At 50.0% G+C, this 14,023-nt stretch overlaps 1 protein-coding gene across 2 annotated transcripts in view; it reads left to right on the plus strand.

Annotated features, from left to right (window-relative positions):
- RNF123 (ring finger protein 123) overlaps positions 1–14,023 on the plus strand; it is a 44,468-nt gene that overhangs the window by 16,325 nt on the left and 14,120 nt on the right. For both annotated transcript variants that reach the window (XM_009996916.1, XM_009996917.1), the window contains exons 23-32: positions 279–424; positions 622–705; positions 1,376–1,483; positions 4,137–4,314; positions 5,328–5,402; positions 5,820–5,907; positions 6,138–6,225; positions 6,350–6,434; positions 13,311–13,450; positions 13,648–13,844. In XM_009996916.1, coding sequence (XP_009995218.1) covers positions 279–424; positions 622–705; positions 1,376–1,483; positions 4,137–4,314; positions 5,328–5,402; positions 5,820–5,907; positions 6,138–6,225; positions 6,350–6,434; positions 13,311–13,450; positions 13,648–13,844 — 1,189 coding nt within the window. The remainder of the gene's footprint in view (positions 1–278; positions 425–621; positions 706–1,375; positions 1,484–4,136; positions 4,315–5,327; positions 5,403–5,819; positions 5,908–6,137; positions 6,226–6,349; positions 6,435–13,310; positions 13,451–13,647; positions 13,845–14,023) is intronic.

Here is a 14,023-nt window from a genome sequence, read left to right on the forward strand (position 1 = left end):
GCTGTTGGGTTGGGTCTGTCAGGGCCTCTGAAGCATGTACAGGGCTTGAGGAAGAGGGACTTGCATAGCCTGGTTCTGCTTCTGTAGATCTGGCAGGTCAAGCTGGGACAGGGAGGGAGAGTGGAACGGTGTGTTTGTGTATCTACCAAATCACATGGGAAGGAGCACTGGATTACAGAAGCACAGCAGGGCTTTGGCTTCAGAGAGGTTCAGGCGGAAGCAGAAGTGACAAAATGCCTTGCTGAGGACTTCTCTCTTGTTTTGGGCTTGCATTGCAGTTGAAGGCAGCCATGGAAATGAAGGTCTCTTACTGGGCAGACCCCCGGAGGAGCCAGACCAGCCCATCACAGAGAACTCCCTCCTGGAAATCCTGGATGGAATAGTCATGATGTACAACCTCAGTGTCCACCAGCAGCTTGGGAAGGTAAGTGGCACATGCTAGGCAGGAATCCATTCCCCTAACCACCATGCTTCTACACTGGCTCTCTGTTTTCTTCTTGTTTAGTGACTCTGTGTGCCCTTTCCTTCTCCTCCCAGCCCTCTGGGGGAATCTGGTTGCAAGCTTATGTGTCTAGGGAAAAAAATACCCTCATTTACTGTTGGAATCTGCTTGGTTTTCAGATGGTTGGTGTTTCAGATGATGTGAATGAATATGCCATGGCACTGAAAGACACAGAGGAGAAAATCAGCCGCTGCCCAAAGAGGGTAAGTGTCTCTGGACTCCCAGCTTCCATTTCTGGTAGAGCCTCAGTATCTGGCAAAAAAAACTTGAAGCTCAGTGGGTGATTTCTAGCCCTGGAGCAGCCCATGTCTTGGATGGAGTAGTGAGCCATCCCTGGAGCTGGCAGCTGCTTTTTGTACTGTGCCAACCCATTGTACCACTGCCTCAAGGAACAGAGGGGCTGAAGCAACTGCTTCATCTTCTCCCAGACAAGCCTGGACATCTTGCAAACCTCCACGTGCTGCAGACACTTTGGAGCCAGTCTCCTGGGGTGCAGACCTTCCAGTGCTGGGCTGGGGGGACATCTGTCCTATTCCAGCTGCAGGAGGCTGAGTGCATCTGATGATGCATTAAAAAAAAAAAATTGACAGTACTTGACCCTAAAGCTGCTTCCCACACTGGACCAGTGTCTGCTTCAGGCCTTGTGAGCTGCAGCTGAGACTAAAAAGTGTTACAAGCCCTGACTCCCACTCCCTCCACAAAAAGGCCTTTGACCAGTTTCCCCCTGCCAATACTCCCTAGCTAGCCCCAAGGTAGTATTTGCTTTTGCATTGTTAGTCCAGCTCTGAAAAAGAATCCTTGTTAGTCCGGCTCTGAAAAAGGATCCTTTAAATGGCAGTGACATCTGCCCTCACATCTCTGCACTCTTTTCAGAGGAGAGACATTCATGAGGAACTGCTGAAGAGCCAAAAGGTCTTCTCTGAGAAGCTCAATCACCTAAGCCGACGTCTCGCCTGGATAAATGTCACCATTTATTCAAAGGTAGGCAGGAGCATAATGAGGAGCCTCTACCTGTGCTGCTTGGCTCACATGTCACAAGTGTCATTTTCCCTGGTGTTGGAGCAGTGCTGCTGATCTGTGGGGCTTGGTTTTCCCTTCTTGGGCATCAGAGATTCCTTCCTAGGCCTCTACCCCATCCTGTCCCAGGTTTGATCCCATAGTGTTTGTTAGGATGCAGCCTGGCCTGTTCTGTCAGCTTTCCCTTGGGGCATCAGGCCTCTGCACCATGGAGAGAAGAGTGCAGGTCAAAGGGAGATTCAGTTCTCAGGGCATGTGTAGAGGATGGGAGACTCCTGTGAGGCATTTCTGTGACCAGTGCCGTGTGTCACAGGGGTTCTCACTAGTGCTGGTCTTCCTGAAATCTGCAGGATCCAAGCCTAGGGGGTTTTCTTCAGGTGTCTTCCCTTCTTCACTTGATTCCCATATAGAAAGAGTACATTCTGGACTTAGTAATGCAGCGACTGTTTGCACAGGATGTCCCTTTCCCCCCATGTTCACCATTGTCCAGAGCAAAGTCTTTGGTCTGTTTTCTCTTGAGCAATTTTGCTGTTACACTCTGCCATCTCCTCCTCTTATCTTCCTTGCATATTGCTCTGCCCCTCTCTGTTTGTAGCTTTCTGGTGCTGGGGAAGAAGACACATTTCCCCAAAAATGTGATGGCAACAGAGTCTCTACATGTGTCCTAGGATGCAGACAGGGAGGGGAAGTGTTAGTTCCTAGGGTCTGGTCTGGCAAAGCTGCAGTGGCTGAGCCTGACTCTGCTTGTCCCCTCCTAGGCATCAGCCTAGCCCTTGCTTGCAGAAAACAAACCTCTCTTCCCAGACTGCTCTTGAAAGCCTGAGGGACTTTACCAGTGGATTGCAGGGATTACTGCCATGGCCCATGCAGAAACGTTGTTTGTGTCTCTAGATGATCTGTTGTCATACAAACTGCAGGTGCGTACCTCTCCTCAGGAGTGCAGGGTCACCTTTCTGTCTGCGTGTCACCTTTCTGGATGAATCAGCAGCATCTTGGAGTCAAGGTTACATCCTTCTCCCTCTGTACTCCTGCCTGGCACCAGGGAGAGCAGCTCAGTTGCTGGCTCAGGCTGTGGTACGTCCCCAGGAGCCAAGCAAGCTGCTACAGAGAGGAGTGTGGCTACATGGAGGAGCTTGTCCATACTGCCCATCCCTTCAGGGCTCTGTGTCATGGCTGTCACAGGTCCCTGCAGTTTCCCAATGGAGACATCCACTCAGCAGCTCCTGCATCCTTGGGACTTGTGTGCAGTGGAAGGACACATCTGTATGAGTGTTGTGGACACTGCTGCTGGTGAGAAAGAGACTGTCTCTGTCCAGAGGTGAAGTCCTGCTCTGTGATGAGGTGTTGGAGCTTGGGAGAGGATAATTTCCTCAGGGAAATTAGTCACTAGTTTGTTCTGAGCTGAGGGATTGTAGGTTAGACAAAAGGGAGCAGCTTAAAAACTCCCCTAGTTTTAAAGTAGATAAGTCTTCAAAGCATCCCTGTGGGAAGATCATTTCAGCTTATTTTGTTACAACATTCTATTTATCCATTACACTGGGGCAAATCACATATTTGTATCCTCTTGGTGTAGACTTTCTTCTAGCTTGGCAAAACCTCAGTTGACATTTGGAAGTTACCAAGTTTGAATAAAAACAGATGCAACTTTATTTACCTTAATGTTATAATTTATCTTGAAAGCAACAGTTGAGGTGAGATGTGTGTTTGGCTTTTGGTAACTTTTGTTGATTTACAATAGTTCAGGCTAATTTACAGAACAAATCCATTTAAATCTCCCAAAGGTGGTAGCTACATTCTTAAGAAAAACCACTAAGCAAATTAAGTCACTTATCTGCACCTCTGTTTGTTTTTTTAATCAGAAGAGTAACTGTCCTGTGTATTTTTATGCAAACTATATTGTTTATTATATTTCTTGGCATTGCAGGGTATGAAATAATGCTTCCTTTTTTTATTGCTTTGTTTGTGTGGATTTTTATAGCTTAGTTATGTAGATGTCCTTAAATTTCCTGTTTTTAATTTAGAACCCACTGAGTTCTGCTTAGAGAAGCAAGAGGCTGATGTTCCTCAGGACAGTAAATCTGGTTGAATGGCTGGCACAGAATCCAAAAGGCTGTGGCTGCCTATTGCAAAGATCTGAGCTGGTATGAGCTGTCTGTCTGTTCCCATTTAGTTTCTAGAAAGGATCAGCTTTCCTTCCAGCAGATTTGTGCTGGGTTTGCCAGTGCCTGCCTTCCTTCAGCCAGTGTACTTGGAATAAAAAAACTGTCCTGCCTTTTTTGCGTGTGTGGTCAGATATGCCCTACCAAGGAGTATTTTATGGAGGTCTTCAAGGCTCAGTGAGACAAATCCATAATTAGTCCAATGTCATATTGGTGATGGTCATGCTCTGGGCTTGATGTTAGTGTAGAGATCTCCAATTGTTCCTTCCATATGACACTTCTGTGGCTCTATGAAAAGACCAAAAGGCACAGATCTGGTGAATGAATTGAGCGCAGTGGTTGGAGGAACATCTCAGACATGGAGACATTTCTGAAGTCTAAGTGTGGTGCTGACTGTTGTGTTGCCAAAGAAAAGCTGGTCAAAACTGAATGGGGATGGTTGTGTTCTCTCTGGGCAGGAGAAGATGCAGGATATATACTGGCTGCTGCGAGTTTGCATCCGCACCATTGAACACGGCGACAGGACGGGCTCCCTGTTCGCGTTCATGCCGGAGTTCTACCTCAGCGTGGCTATGAACAGCTACAGTGCACTCAAGAACTACTTCAGCCCTGTAAACAGCATGGAGGAACTTCCAGGTAAGGAGATTGCTAATTCTAGCCTGATCAGGGCCAAATAAAGCCATATCCTTACGGTGAAGTAGTGGCAGTTGGACATCATCCCTTCTGTGTCCCTTCCTGGTTGCAATGTGCCCCACCAGGTTGTCTGTGCTGAGGGGCAGGTACTGAGGGCTGTTCCTACAGTAGGTACCCCCTGGTGAACCATGACCATCTCTCTGCTCAGAAAGAGAGCCCATGCCTTGCTTAAAGCTGTCACTGTGTTGGCTGTAGTGAAAATCACAGGCAGCTATGGAATTTGTTTACAAGAAGGCACAAGGAATGAGATGTTGGAAGATGTGATTGCCCCAGCAATGCCTGCCACTGTCTGCTGGTCTCTGGGTGGGAGGAGATGTGCCATCAATGCCAGAACTGGGACTGCTTTCAAATCCCTGTGTGATTTGAATGTGTTCCCCTGAACATGACCACCCACTTGATGCCAGGGATCTGTGCTGAGGTGCATTCCCTCTGTGTACATTCTGTGCTTTTCTTGACAAGTGATCCTAGCAAGTTCTTAGCAAATTGTTCTGTGCTTTCCAGAGCCTGTGGAGGTAAGAAGAGCTTCTGCTCCCACCAGTAAGACACAGCCAAAGTGTTCACATCCATTAGGTGGGAGCTGTGCCTGCTGTTAAGGGAGTAGCAGAATTAAGTGGTAGCAGATTTCTTAAAGGGCCTGCAGGCTGGATGTGGCTTTTCTGTGTAGATCTGGGGTGTTATTTATGTTGCTCAACCTCTTCTGCATGAGGCAGCCCTCCCCTGCTGTCTGACTCAGTTGCATGGTTTTATTTTTCTCTGAGTAACCCTTTAAGACTCTGTAGACTGAAGTGAGTGGCTCTGTTGGAGATGAATGTGCTTTCCCAGCTCTCCATTCTGACATCTTGACAAAACTGCAAAGTTAGCTGCAGCAGCCTGAGCTTTGCCCACAGGAGTGTTGGGGCCAAAAGGTTGCCCACCAGGCTGTTGGTGTGACCCCTGCTCCCTCCTTCTCTTTGCAGGCTACGAGGAGACCCTGATGCGCCTTGCTGCCATCCTGGCCAAGCACTTTGCTGACTCAAGGATCGTGGGAACGGGTAAAGCTGCTCTCCCCTGCTTTGCGGTGATAACTTGCATGTCTGGCCTGTGCCACTGCTGGTGGCTCATCAGACTTCTGTAGGGATCCACTTGCTGAATGTGTTGAGATCTTTATGCCTCCATGTACAGAGAGAGGGCTGGGCACTGCCCTTGTCCAGTGTGACCTGCTCTCTCCAGGGTCAGATACATGACCTGGGATGCCCTTCTGAGAGCAGGACTCCTGTTCCAGCTACTTGCATGTCAAAACTGGGGTTACCTTGCAGCTGCCTGAGCACTGGCATGCTCCCCACTCAGCTGGGACAGCAAACCTCTCTGTAAGTGAGGGCTGGCCCCTGCCAGGCTCCAGTGCCTGGGTGCTCCCTGGTGTGCTGCCTGCCCTTGGGTGCCTGACTCAGCCCTGTCTCGTTCCTCCGCAGACATCCGGGACTCCCTGATGCAGGCATTGGCCAGCTATGTCTGCTACCCCCACTCACTGCGTGCTGTAGAGAGGATCCCAGAGGAGCAGTAAGTGCTGCCCTGCCTGCTCCCGGGTTGCTGGGGTAGGGCTGGGGTGGTGGCAAGGGTGGGTGAGGGGAGCGGGTGGGCCAAGGGTCCAGGAGCAGGATGCTGGACTTGGTTTGGAGGGCCTCCCTTCACCCTTATACCAGAGTCTTTGCTCTGTCCCAGCTCCCTGGGTCCTGTTTAATCCCCTGCCCTCAGTTCCTTTGTTGCTGACCTGTATCCCTGTCTGGCAGGCGGATCTCCATGATGAAGAACCTCCTGGCTCCCTATGAGCAGCGACCCTGGGCACAAACCAATTGGATCCTCGTGAGGCTGTGGCGGGTGAGCATCCTGCATCCCTGCCCTGCTCACTGTCTGGGGCTGGGTGGACACTGAGCATTTCACTTTCCAGTAGCAGCAAATCCCAGCTGGTTTCCAGCCTCTGAGATCTTATCTCTTTTACCAGGGCTGTGGCTTTGGGTACAGATACACCCGGCTCCCACACCTGCTGAAAATCAAGCCTGAGGATGCCAGCCTCCCCAGCCTGCAGAGTGAGTGGGCAGAAGATTGGCACTTGGGGTCATGATGGGTGGTGAGGGAGGGCTTGTCTCTTCCCTAGCAGCCATCTCTACTATGGACCAGGCCAGCTGGTGAGATGGCTGCTGGAGTAGGGAGATCCTGGCCAAATATCCAAGCCTGACCTTTGCAGCCATAATTACCTTTCCTGGACATCCCCAGTCTCTCTGTACTGGCTGGTGACTCTTTTGTGTGCTGATTGGTGAGTTAGATCCATCACAAGAAAGGGTTCTGCCCTTCAAGGGGGAGGTGAGAAGCCCTCACCAGAGCTTCATCCCAAAATGTAGGCCTCACAGAAGGCTCTGTTGATGTCCACAGCAAGCAGCTGCTGTGGAGAGGAATTGGGAAGTATGCCAAGCAGTGGGTACCCTGTGAGGAGGAATGGGTGCCTGAGGAGGCAGGGCACTGGACATGTTTGCAAGCAGGGAGTCTTTTAATCAGACATCTCAGAGCCTGGCAGAGCTTGTCCTGTCTTTGGCCTGGCAGTTTGGACTCAGCACTGTGCACCAAACTAAGGGGTTCCTTGGCTCTGTGGCAGCTGGATGTGGGGAGGAGAAGGTACCTTTTGTGAGCTGAAGAACATGTCTCCATCTTCAGCCTTGCAGGGTCTGGGCTTGTCTGGTTATATTCCTGACCCACCTGTGCTCTGGGAAAGGCTTTGTGCCAGACCTTGCTCCTGGAGAGCTGCTTAGGGTTGGGGGACAGAGGATGCTGCAGCCTGAGGTGGGCAGGCAGCAGGTGGAGGTGTGTGCTGATCCCTGCCCGGGGGGCAGAGCTGCCTGTTCTGGTTTTAACAGCACTCTTGTTCTTTTTCTCTCTCCTGCCTGTGGGTACCCAGGAGATCTCTCTGTTGCTAGTTTCCAGAGTAAGTTTGTTGTGTTACCCTCTCCTGTCTGGTGCAGTAGCTTTAGAGAGCTCCCTCCTTCCCCTCTTCTGCCTAGAGAGACCCTTCTGTGGGGGGCAGAGGGCTGCACAGGGTGATGGCTTTTCCCAGTTACCTCCCTGGGAGGTGCCAGGGGACAGGTGCCCACCTGACAGTCTCTGAAGCTGCATCTCAGACCTGCTCTTGTGCCTGTTTTACCAGAGCCCTGCTGCAGCCCTCTCACCCTCCTCCTGCACACACAGGCCCCAGGGAGCTGCCACCAGTCCCGTGGGACAGTGACTGAGCTTCCCTCTCTCCCGGGGAGCTCTGGGGCTCGAGCAAAGCTCCTCAGCATTTGAGGCCTCTCTCCATCCATCTCTGGGTGGCTCCGCACGGTCTGAGCCTGGAGTTGGCTGGGCTGGCTACTGGGGACTTGCTCCTGGGATTACTATTTTGAGGCACAACCAAATCAATAATGAATGCTGATTTAATTGAAGAGGGACATGGGACTCAGAGGTGTCCTTGAGATGCTGCCTAGGGACAGTGAAGGAGATACCCCTCCCCCCCCTGCCTTCCCACCCATCAGTCTTCTCCTTGTTGCAATGTGAGCATTGGCAGGGACCACAGGACAAACTGCTGAGCTAAAAGAAATCCCTGCTTATCTAGGTCTGCCTCTGCAGGCCAAGCTGAAGGGAGCTTGGGCAAATGCCTCTTCTCTGCTGCTCCAGCCTTGTCTTGCTTTGGGGATGCTTCCTTGGACTCCACACAGGTGGGGAAGATGTGCTGGTGCTGCCTTGCAATATCCATGGATTGATGGACCACCTGTTCTCCTACACTGCCTTTTGTCTGTGGTCTCCAACAGTGAGCAACGAGATGGCTGCCAGGATTAGCCCAGGGAGGGGGAGAGGCTGAGAAGGGCCATGTGTGTTCCTGCCAGATGTTTCTGCCTGCTCCCCGAGTTGTTCCTTAGCTCCACTGGCACCAGAGAGCTCTCGTGCAGGCAGGGCTCTGCCTCCGGTTTGGCTCTGGGGAGCAGACAGGGCTCTGTTCAGAGGCAGGGGCAGTTCTGGTGGGTGGCTGCTGCAGGAACTGGTTTTGCTGTCAGTGACTGTGGGAAGGCCGGGTGCTGTTCCAGCACAGTCACGGTGAGCAGTGGTGGCCCCGTGCCAGGCCCAGCCTGTCTTGCTTTTACTGAGCTGCAGGGTGGCTTCAGGTTGCAGCACAGGGCTCCTCTGCCCCAGGCCTCCTGCCCACGCATCCATCAAGTGTTGGAAGGTAGGTGGGTGGGACCATGATATCATCTAGCTGAGCTGTTGCACAGTTTGGGCCAGAGGATTCACCCATGTCCCCATCCCAAGTCTAAGCTAAAGAGACCATTCAGGAAGAGATCCTGTTGTTGATCTGACTACACCAAAAGCATCAGCTGATGGCAGTTGAACTCACCCTTGGAAATAAATCCATCACTTTTTTCTGGTGGGAAGGTACCTAACCTCATCTTCTGTCTTCCACTGCTTTGCCTTTCTCTCCTGGGTTATACTCTGTGCATTACAACATTTTATTCTACAAAAGTGTATGTGTACCGAGGTAAACTCACTTCTTTGTCTTTTTTAATGGTGAAAAGAAAGTGCAGTCTCTGTGTCCTATTCAGAAAGGGGTTATTGTTCCTCTGTGAGCCCCAGTGTTCACTCTTCCCATGTTTTTAGCATCCCCTGAGTTGCCAGTTTCTTGCTGGCTAGAACACCTCTGTGATCTGCCTGTCACAGAGCCAAAACCTGCATTAGCCTGTTTGCCAGGGCTTTGCTCTGGGCTGCCCTGGTGCCTTGCTCTCCACAGTATGGAGTTCTCATCCCCTGAAGGCAGCTTGCTTTTCTGCCTCACCCTGCAGCGTTCCCCTTTGGTACCCTCTAAACACATCTTTGAATGGGCACAGCTGGGTGGTGATGTGGATCCCTGCACCCCGCCTCACCTCTTACACTGCAGTTCCCACAGTCCCAACAGCCACTGAGCAGCAGCTCTTCCACATTTGCATCTGGACCCTTAAAAAAACTCAGATCAGCAGTGGGTGGAACTGCTTTCCTTCTGAATCTGCTCCATTTGGGGCTTTCCTCCTCCAGGCTCCCAGCTCTGCTGTGAACGCTGCAGCAGCTGGACCCCCCCTTGGGCTGCTGACCAAGAAGTGTCACATATAACCCTGCTATAAATCTTCTTGGGTCATTAGCAAGCTATAAAGTACATAATTATCTTCCTGTGATGAAAGTACATGACCCTGCTTCTTTACAATTATCTAATAGGAGCACTTATTGAAGGCTTCCACTTTGTCTGCTTGATTAATTTTTAACTCCCATCTATTAACGAGCCTTTGCTACTGTTAGACTTTCTCCCATTCTTTTTTTAAGAATTCTGCTATAATTTTTTCCTATAGTTGAAGAAACTTTGTATGTACTTCTCCTTCTGTTACTCCTTTTCTACTTGTTTTCGTCAGCCTCTGGCAGTGTTTGATTGTGTTCATTTTACCTTTTAAGGTGTGTCTTTGCTTCATCCTGGTCTCAGGGAACCTTTTAAACCAGGTGCTTGCTGTAGCACTGGGGTTTTCTGGCTGCCTAATAATCTTAAAGAACTCTCTGTTTTCATTCATTATTTCCCTCCCACCTGGATTTTTTTCCCTCTGATTATTTTGCTTATATTTTTGTGGGGAAGTTTCTGTTGTGGAAACATCAGATGTATCTGAAACCGCTTGGGGCCATGCTCTGTTGCCCACATTTAATGTATTGAGGTAATAGTTTCTGGCCTTGGAAACCACCAATTTCTGTTCCAATGGCTGATCTTTATCTGTCAAAATGAAGCCTAATCCAAGATTGAGTGGGTTTTGTATTAAGGAATTACAAATTTTAGAAACACTAATGATATACTCTTGCCAAGATCAAAAAAGTAACCACATGATTGAGTGTCCAGAGACTCCCTATGAAGTGACATCCCTGCCTGAATGGCATGTGTAAGGGCTGTGCTATTAGCCAGGAGGGCAGCATAACTGGGATGGGGGGGAGGTGGGTGGAGATGCCTCAGCAAAAGCGTGAACATCTTGCAAATGAAGATGAACACAGGGTTAAGTTTCTAGATACCACTAATGACTATCCCATGGAGAACCTGCTCTGGGAACTCATGCAAGAGGCAAAGCTGCTCTTACTGTAGCCCAGGGCGGGTTCCTTATGTTGTTTTCAAGGAGCAGCAGTGATCACAGCATCTTTAGGGTCAAAATCGTCTTGGGAGCAACAAAAGCCAAGGAAGTCCCCTGTTCCTGGTGTTAGCTTAAAACTTAAAAAAAACTCCTATGTAACCATGGAGAAGCTTGACAAGAAGCACCACTCAATAATGCTTTTATAGACTGGCACAGTCTTTGCCAGGAACAGGGAAAGCATTTAAGAACCTAGAATTGGAGGTTTGGAGCAAATTCACACCACTTATTGGAAAATGACCATGAGCCATTGGCTGAAAATCAGGGTAAAGCAAGTTTTTACGAGCATAAGATTATCCTTCAAAAAGCCAAAGCTGCCTCAGATGAAGTAGTCTTTGGCCAGGGGGTTGGTGTTGAGATCCATCCTGACTTGAAACGTGGATAAAAAAGGCTTTGGTGACAAATCAATAGGGCAACCTGCAGAGCTCAGCCAGGAGGAGGGGTGAGTCTTGCCTAGAACTGCTTTGGTACTCAAAGGCTGGAAGAAGCTGGTGTAGAAGCAGTTTTAATAAAAACCACTTTTTGCACATTGAGTGGAGGCTGGGGAAGGGATAACACAACAGTTCAACTCTGTTTCCCAGCCAGGACTGATGTCTGGAGTGATTCAGAATTTTATCCTTCGTGTTGAATAGGATCAGGCTGGTTTTTTCCCAATCCTCAGGTTTCTCAGAGTGCCTCAAGTACCTTGGATGAAGCCCTTGTTTTATGTTATCTGCAAATTTGATAAGGATATGCTGTGTTCCCTCACTGACAGTAAAGACAACAAGGTGGGTTCCAGTGTTGACTCCTGAGCTTCTCTATTTGTGCATTGCAACCAGCAAGTTCATGAAGATGTTGAGCTACAGTTCTTGCAAAAGGGCTATTCTTGAACTGTCATCCTGGTATCATCTTTTGGAAAATATGCCCAGTCAAAGGAACAAATTACACAGCAGCAATTATGAGGAAAGGAAGAAAAAAACAAAACAAAACCACATTATGCCTTTGTGCAAATCTGCCATGTGCTTGTGATTTGAAAGCTTCATACACTTCCCATTCCACCTCTCCAAATAAAATCTGGGAGAGCTGGCAAGTCTTCAGGAGGGATGGTGAAGGGAACAAAGATGTGACAGTTTCTGTATGAGAAACTATTCCCATTGGAATATCTATCATAAATATGAGCTATTCCCATTGGAAAGACTATCATAAAGGTCTGAAATCATGGCTAGCTGAAGGAAGTGACTGGAGAGCAGCATCTCGCTGTCTCTCCCACCAGAATTGAGGGGTTTGCAGAGAAGAAATATTATCAAATATAGCAAGTAGAAGCCAAGCTCAAATCTGAATTCCTCCTGCCGCACACTGGAATGTTGCTCCAGAACACATTCAATGCTAAAGGCTTACACAGTTTCAGGGGACACTGGACAAGAAATCCACTGAGGGCCTCTGAATACATAAAAAGGATGTTTGGCTTGGTCAGTCCCTGAGCCACGGGTACCCAAGGGCAGAGAAAGTACTTGTGGGTGGGAGTAGGACATCAAAGTGTGTTTTGATGAAAAAAAAAAGAGTGTTTTGATGAAATCCCTCCCTAGGAGGTGCTTTTAGGCAGGATCAAAGCCAAGGCCCTGGCCTGCCTGGAGTGATTATGCACTGTGAGACATCAGCCTGTGTCCTCCATAACAATAGAACTTCATTGCACTGGCTAGTGGGTATTTGCAGAATAATCTATCGTGTTCCCATTTGAGTTTACAATCTTCAGCCCTCCCCCTCTGGCTTTACTAATCCCAGCTAGCAATCTGCCTGTAGTTATGCCTTGCTTCTCCATCCCTGAGGATATGCTGGAGGTCACTTGGTACTTCCTGTGCGTGTGCTGGCCTTCTGAGCAGGCTGCCACTCCACAGACTTTCTGTAGTCACAGCACAGCTTGTTCCTCTGGGCACCACTGTGCTGGTGCTGCCGGGATTTCCGCCTACTTCTCATAGCAGGAAAAGTAGTTAGATTGGTGTTTTTCCTATGTCAGTTAAGTCTGCTCAAATTTCTTTCTCCAAGCCCTGCATTTTAGACTGTGGTTTGAACTCCAGTACCTTTCCTTCGTAGTGTTGAGTGCTTTTGTGAGCCTCTTACTGGCAGCGGGTCCTTCTGCTGGTGAGAAGCATCTGTCCCATATTTGCCCCTTCCTTTCCCTGCCCATCCATGGGAGCTGGTGGCTCACACAGCACTGACTTGTGTTCCCCAGCTGCTGGGTTTGATTGTGAAAAAGTCCAGAGGTGAGGTGCTACGTACCAAATAGATGTCTCTGCTCAGGTTGAACGTGGCAGGGGAGCATGGGCAGCTCTGCCTGAGCCTGCCCAGGGCAGAGCCAGCCCCAGCTCCCTGCAGAAGCCTCTTGGGAGTGGGATTTACCAGGTACCTTCTTTCTGGGACACAGACAGACCCGTATGAGGCCAAGGGTGGCCGTGTTGGCTCTGGGCAGCTGCTGCCACAGTGGTATGAGCAGCATTTAATGCTGAGCTGAGTGGAAGGAGGCTCATCTGCAGGGCAGCCCTCCTGTGTGTGCCAACAGCAGTGAGCAAGCATGGCCCTGCCCTGGTTAATCAAGGCTGGCATTGCAAAAAAAGCACTTGAAGGCCCAACAGGCAAGATTGCTGCTCAGAATAGTCATTTCACCCTGGCTCCCAGGGCCTTGCTATCTCTGCTTACTGTGAGAGACAAGCCAACATCTACCAAGCCCAGGACAGGCCATTATGGGTCCAGACCACTGAAGCTGTCACTGTCTGGTTTCAGAGCCATGCCCCTCCACCTTGCTGCAGCGGCACATGGCAGACCTGCTCCGCAGTGACCGTGACCTGGCCCCCAGCTTCCTCAACAGTGTCCTCAACCAGCTGAACTGGGCTTTCTCTGAGTTCATTGGCATGATTCAGGAGGTGAGTGTGCCACCTGGGGCTGTGGGTCCAATGCTCCATAGGTACCCGTGTCCTACACACAGCGAGGTTCAAGACACAGCTCTTGGGGCTGGGTGTGCAGTTGTTCCCTGGTAGGGCCAGGAACTGAGCTGGGCTGGGGGTCTCAGCCCTCCTTTTGGGAAGGGGCACCTTGTTAAGCTGTCTCCATTGCTTGGCAGATCCAGCAGGCAGCAGAGCGCCTGGAGAGGAACTTTGTGGACAGCCGCCAGCTGAAGGTGTGTGCCACCTGCTTTGACCTATCAGTGAGCCTGCTCAGGGTGCTGGAGATGACCGTCACGCTGGCGCCAGAGATCTTCCTCGATTGGAATCGCCCATCATCAGAGCTGCTGCTTCGAAGGCTTGCCCAGGTATTGTCCCTTAGCTGGTGTGAAGAAGCCCCTCTGAAGGGCACAGGGGCCCCTCTGCCCTCTCTTCAGATGTGCTGTGCAGTCAGAGCTCCTGCTGCAAATGCTGTGTTCCCAGCAAACCCAGGTGCTCAAGAACAAGTGGTGCTCCCCAAAACATCAGCTGCTCCCCTCCTCGACAACTAGTCTG

The sequence above is a fragment of the Chaetura pelagica genome, unplaced genomic scaffold, assembly GCF_000747805.2.
Source record: "Chaetura pelagica isolate M959 unplaced genomic scaffold, ChaPel_1.0 scaffold24, whole genome shotgun sequence".
Taxonomy (NCBI): domain Eukaryota; kingdom Metazoa; phylum Chordata; class Aves; order Apodiformes; family Apodidae; genus Chaetura; species Chaetura pelagica.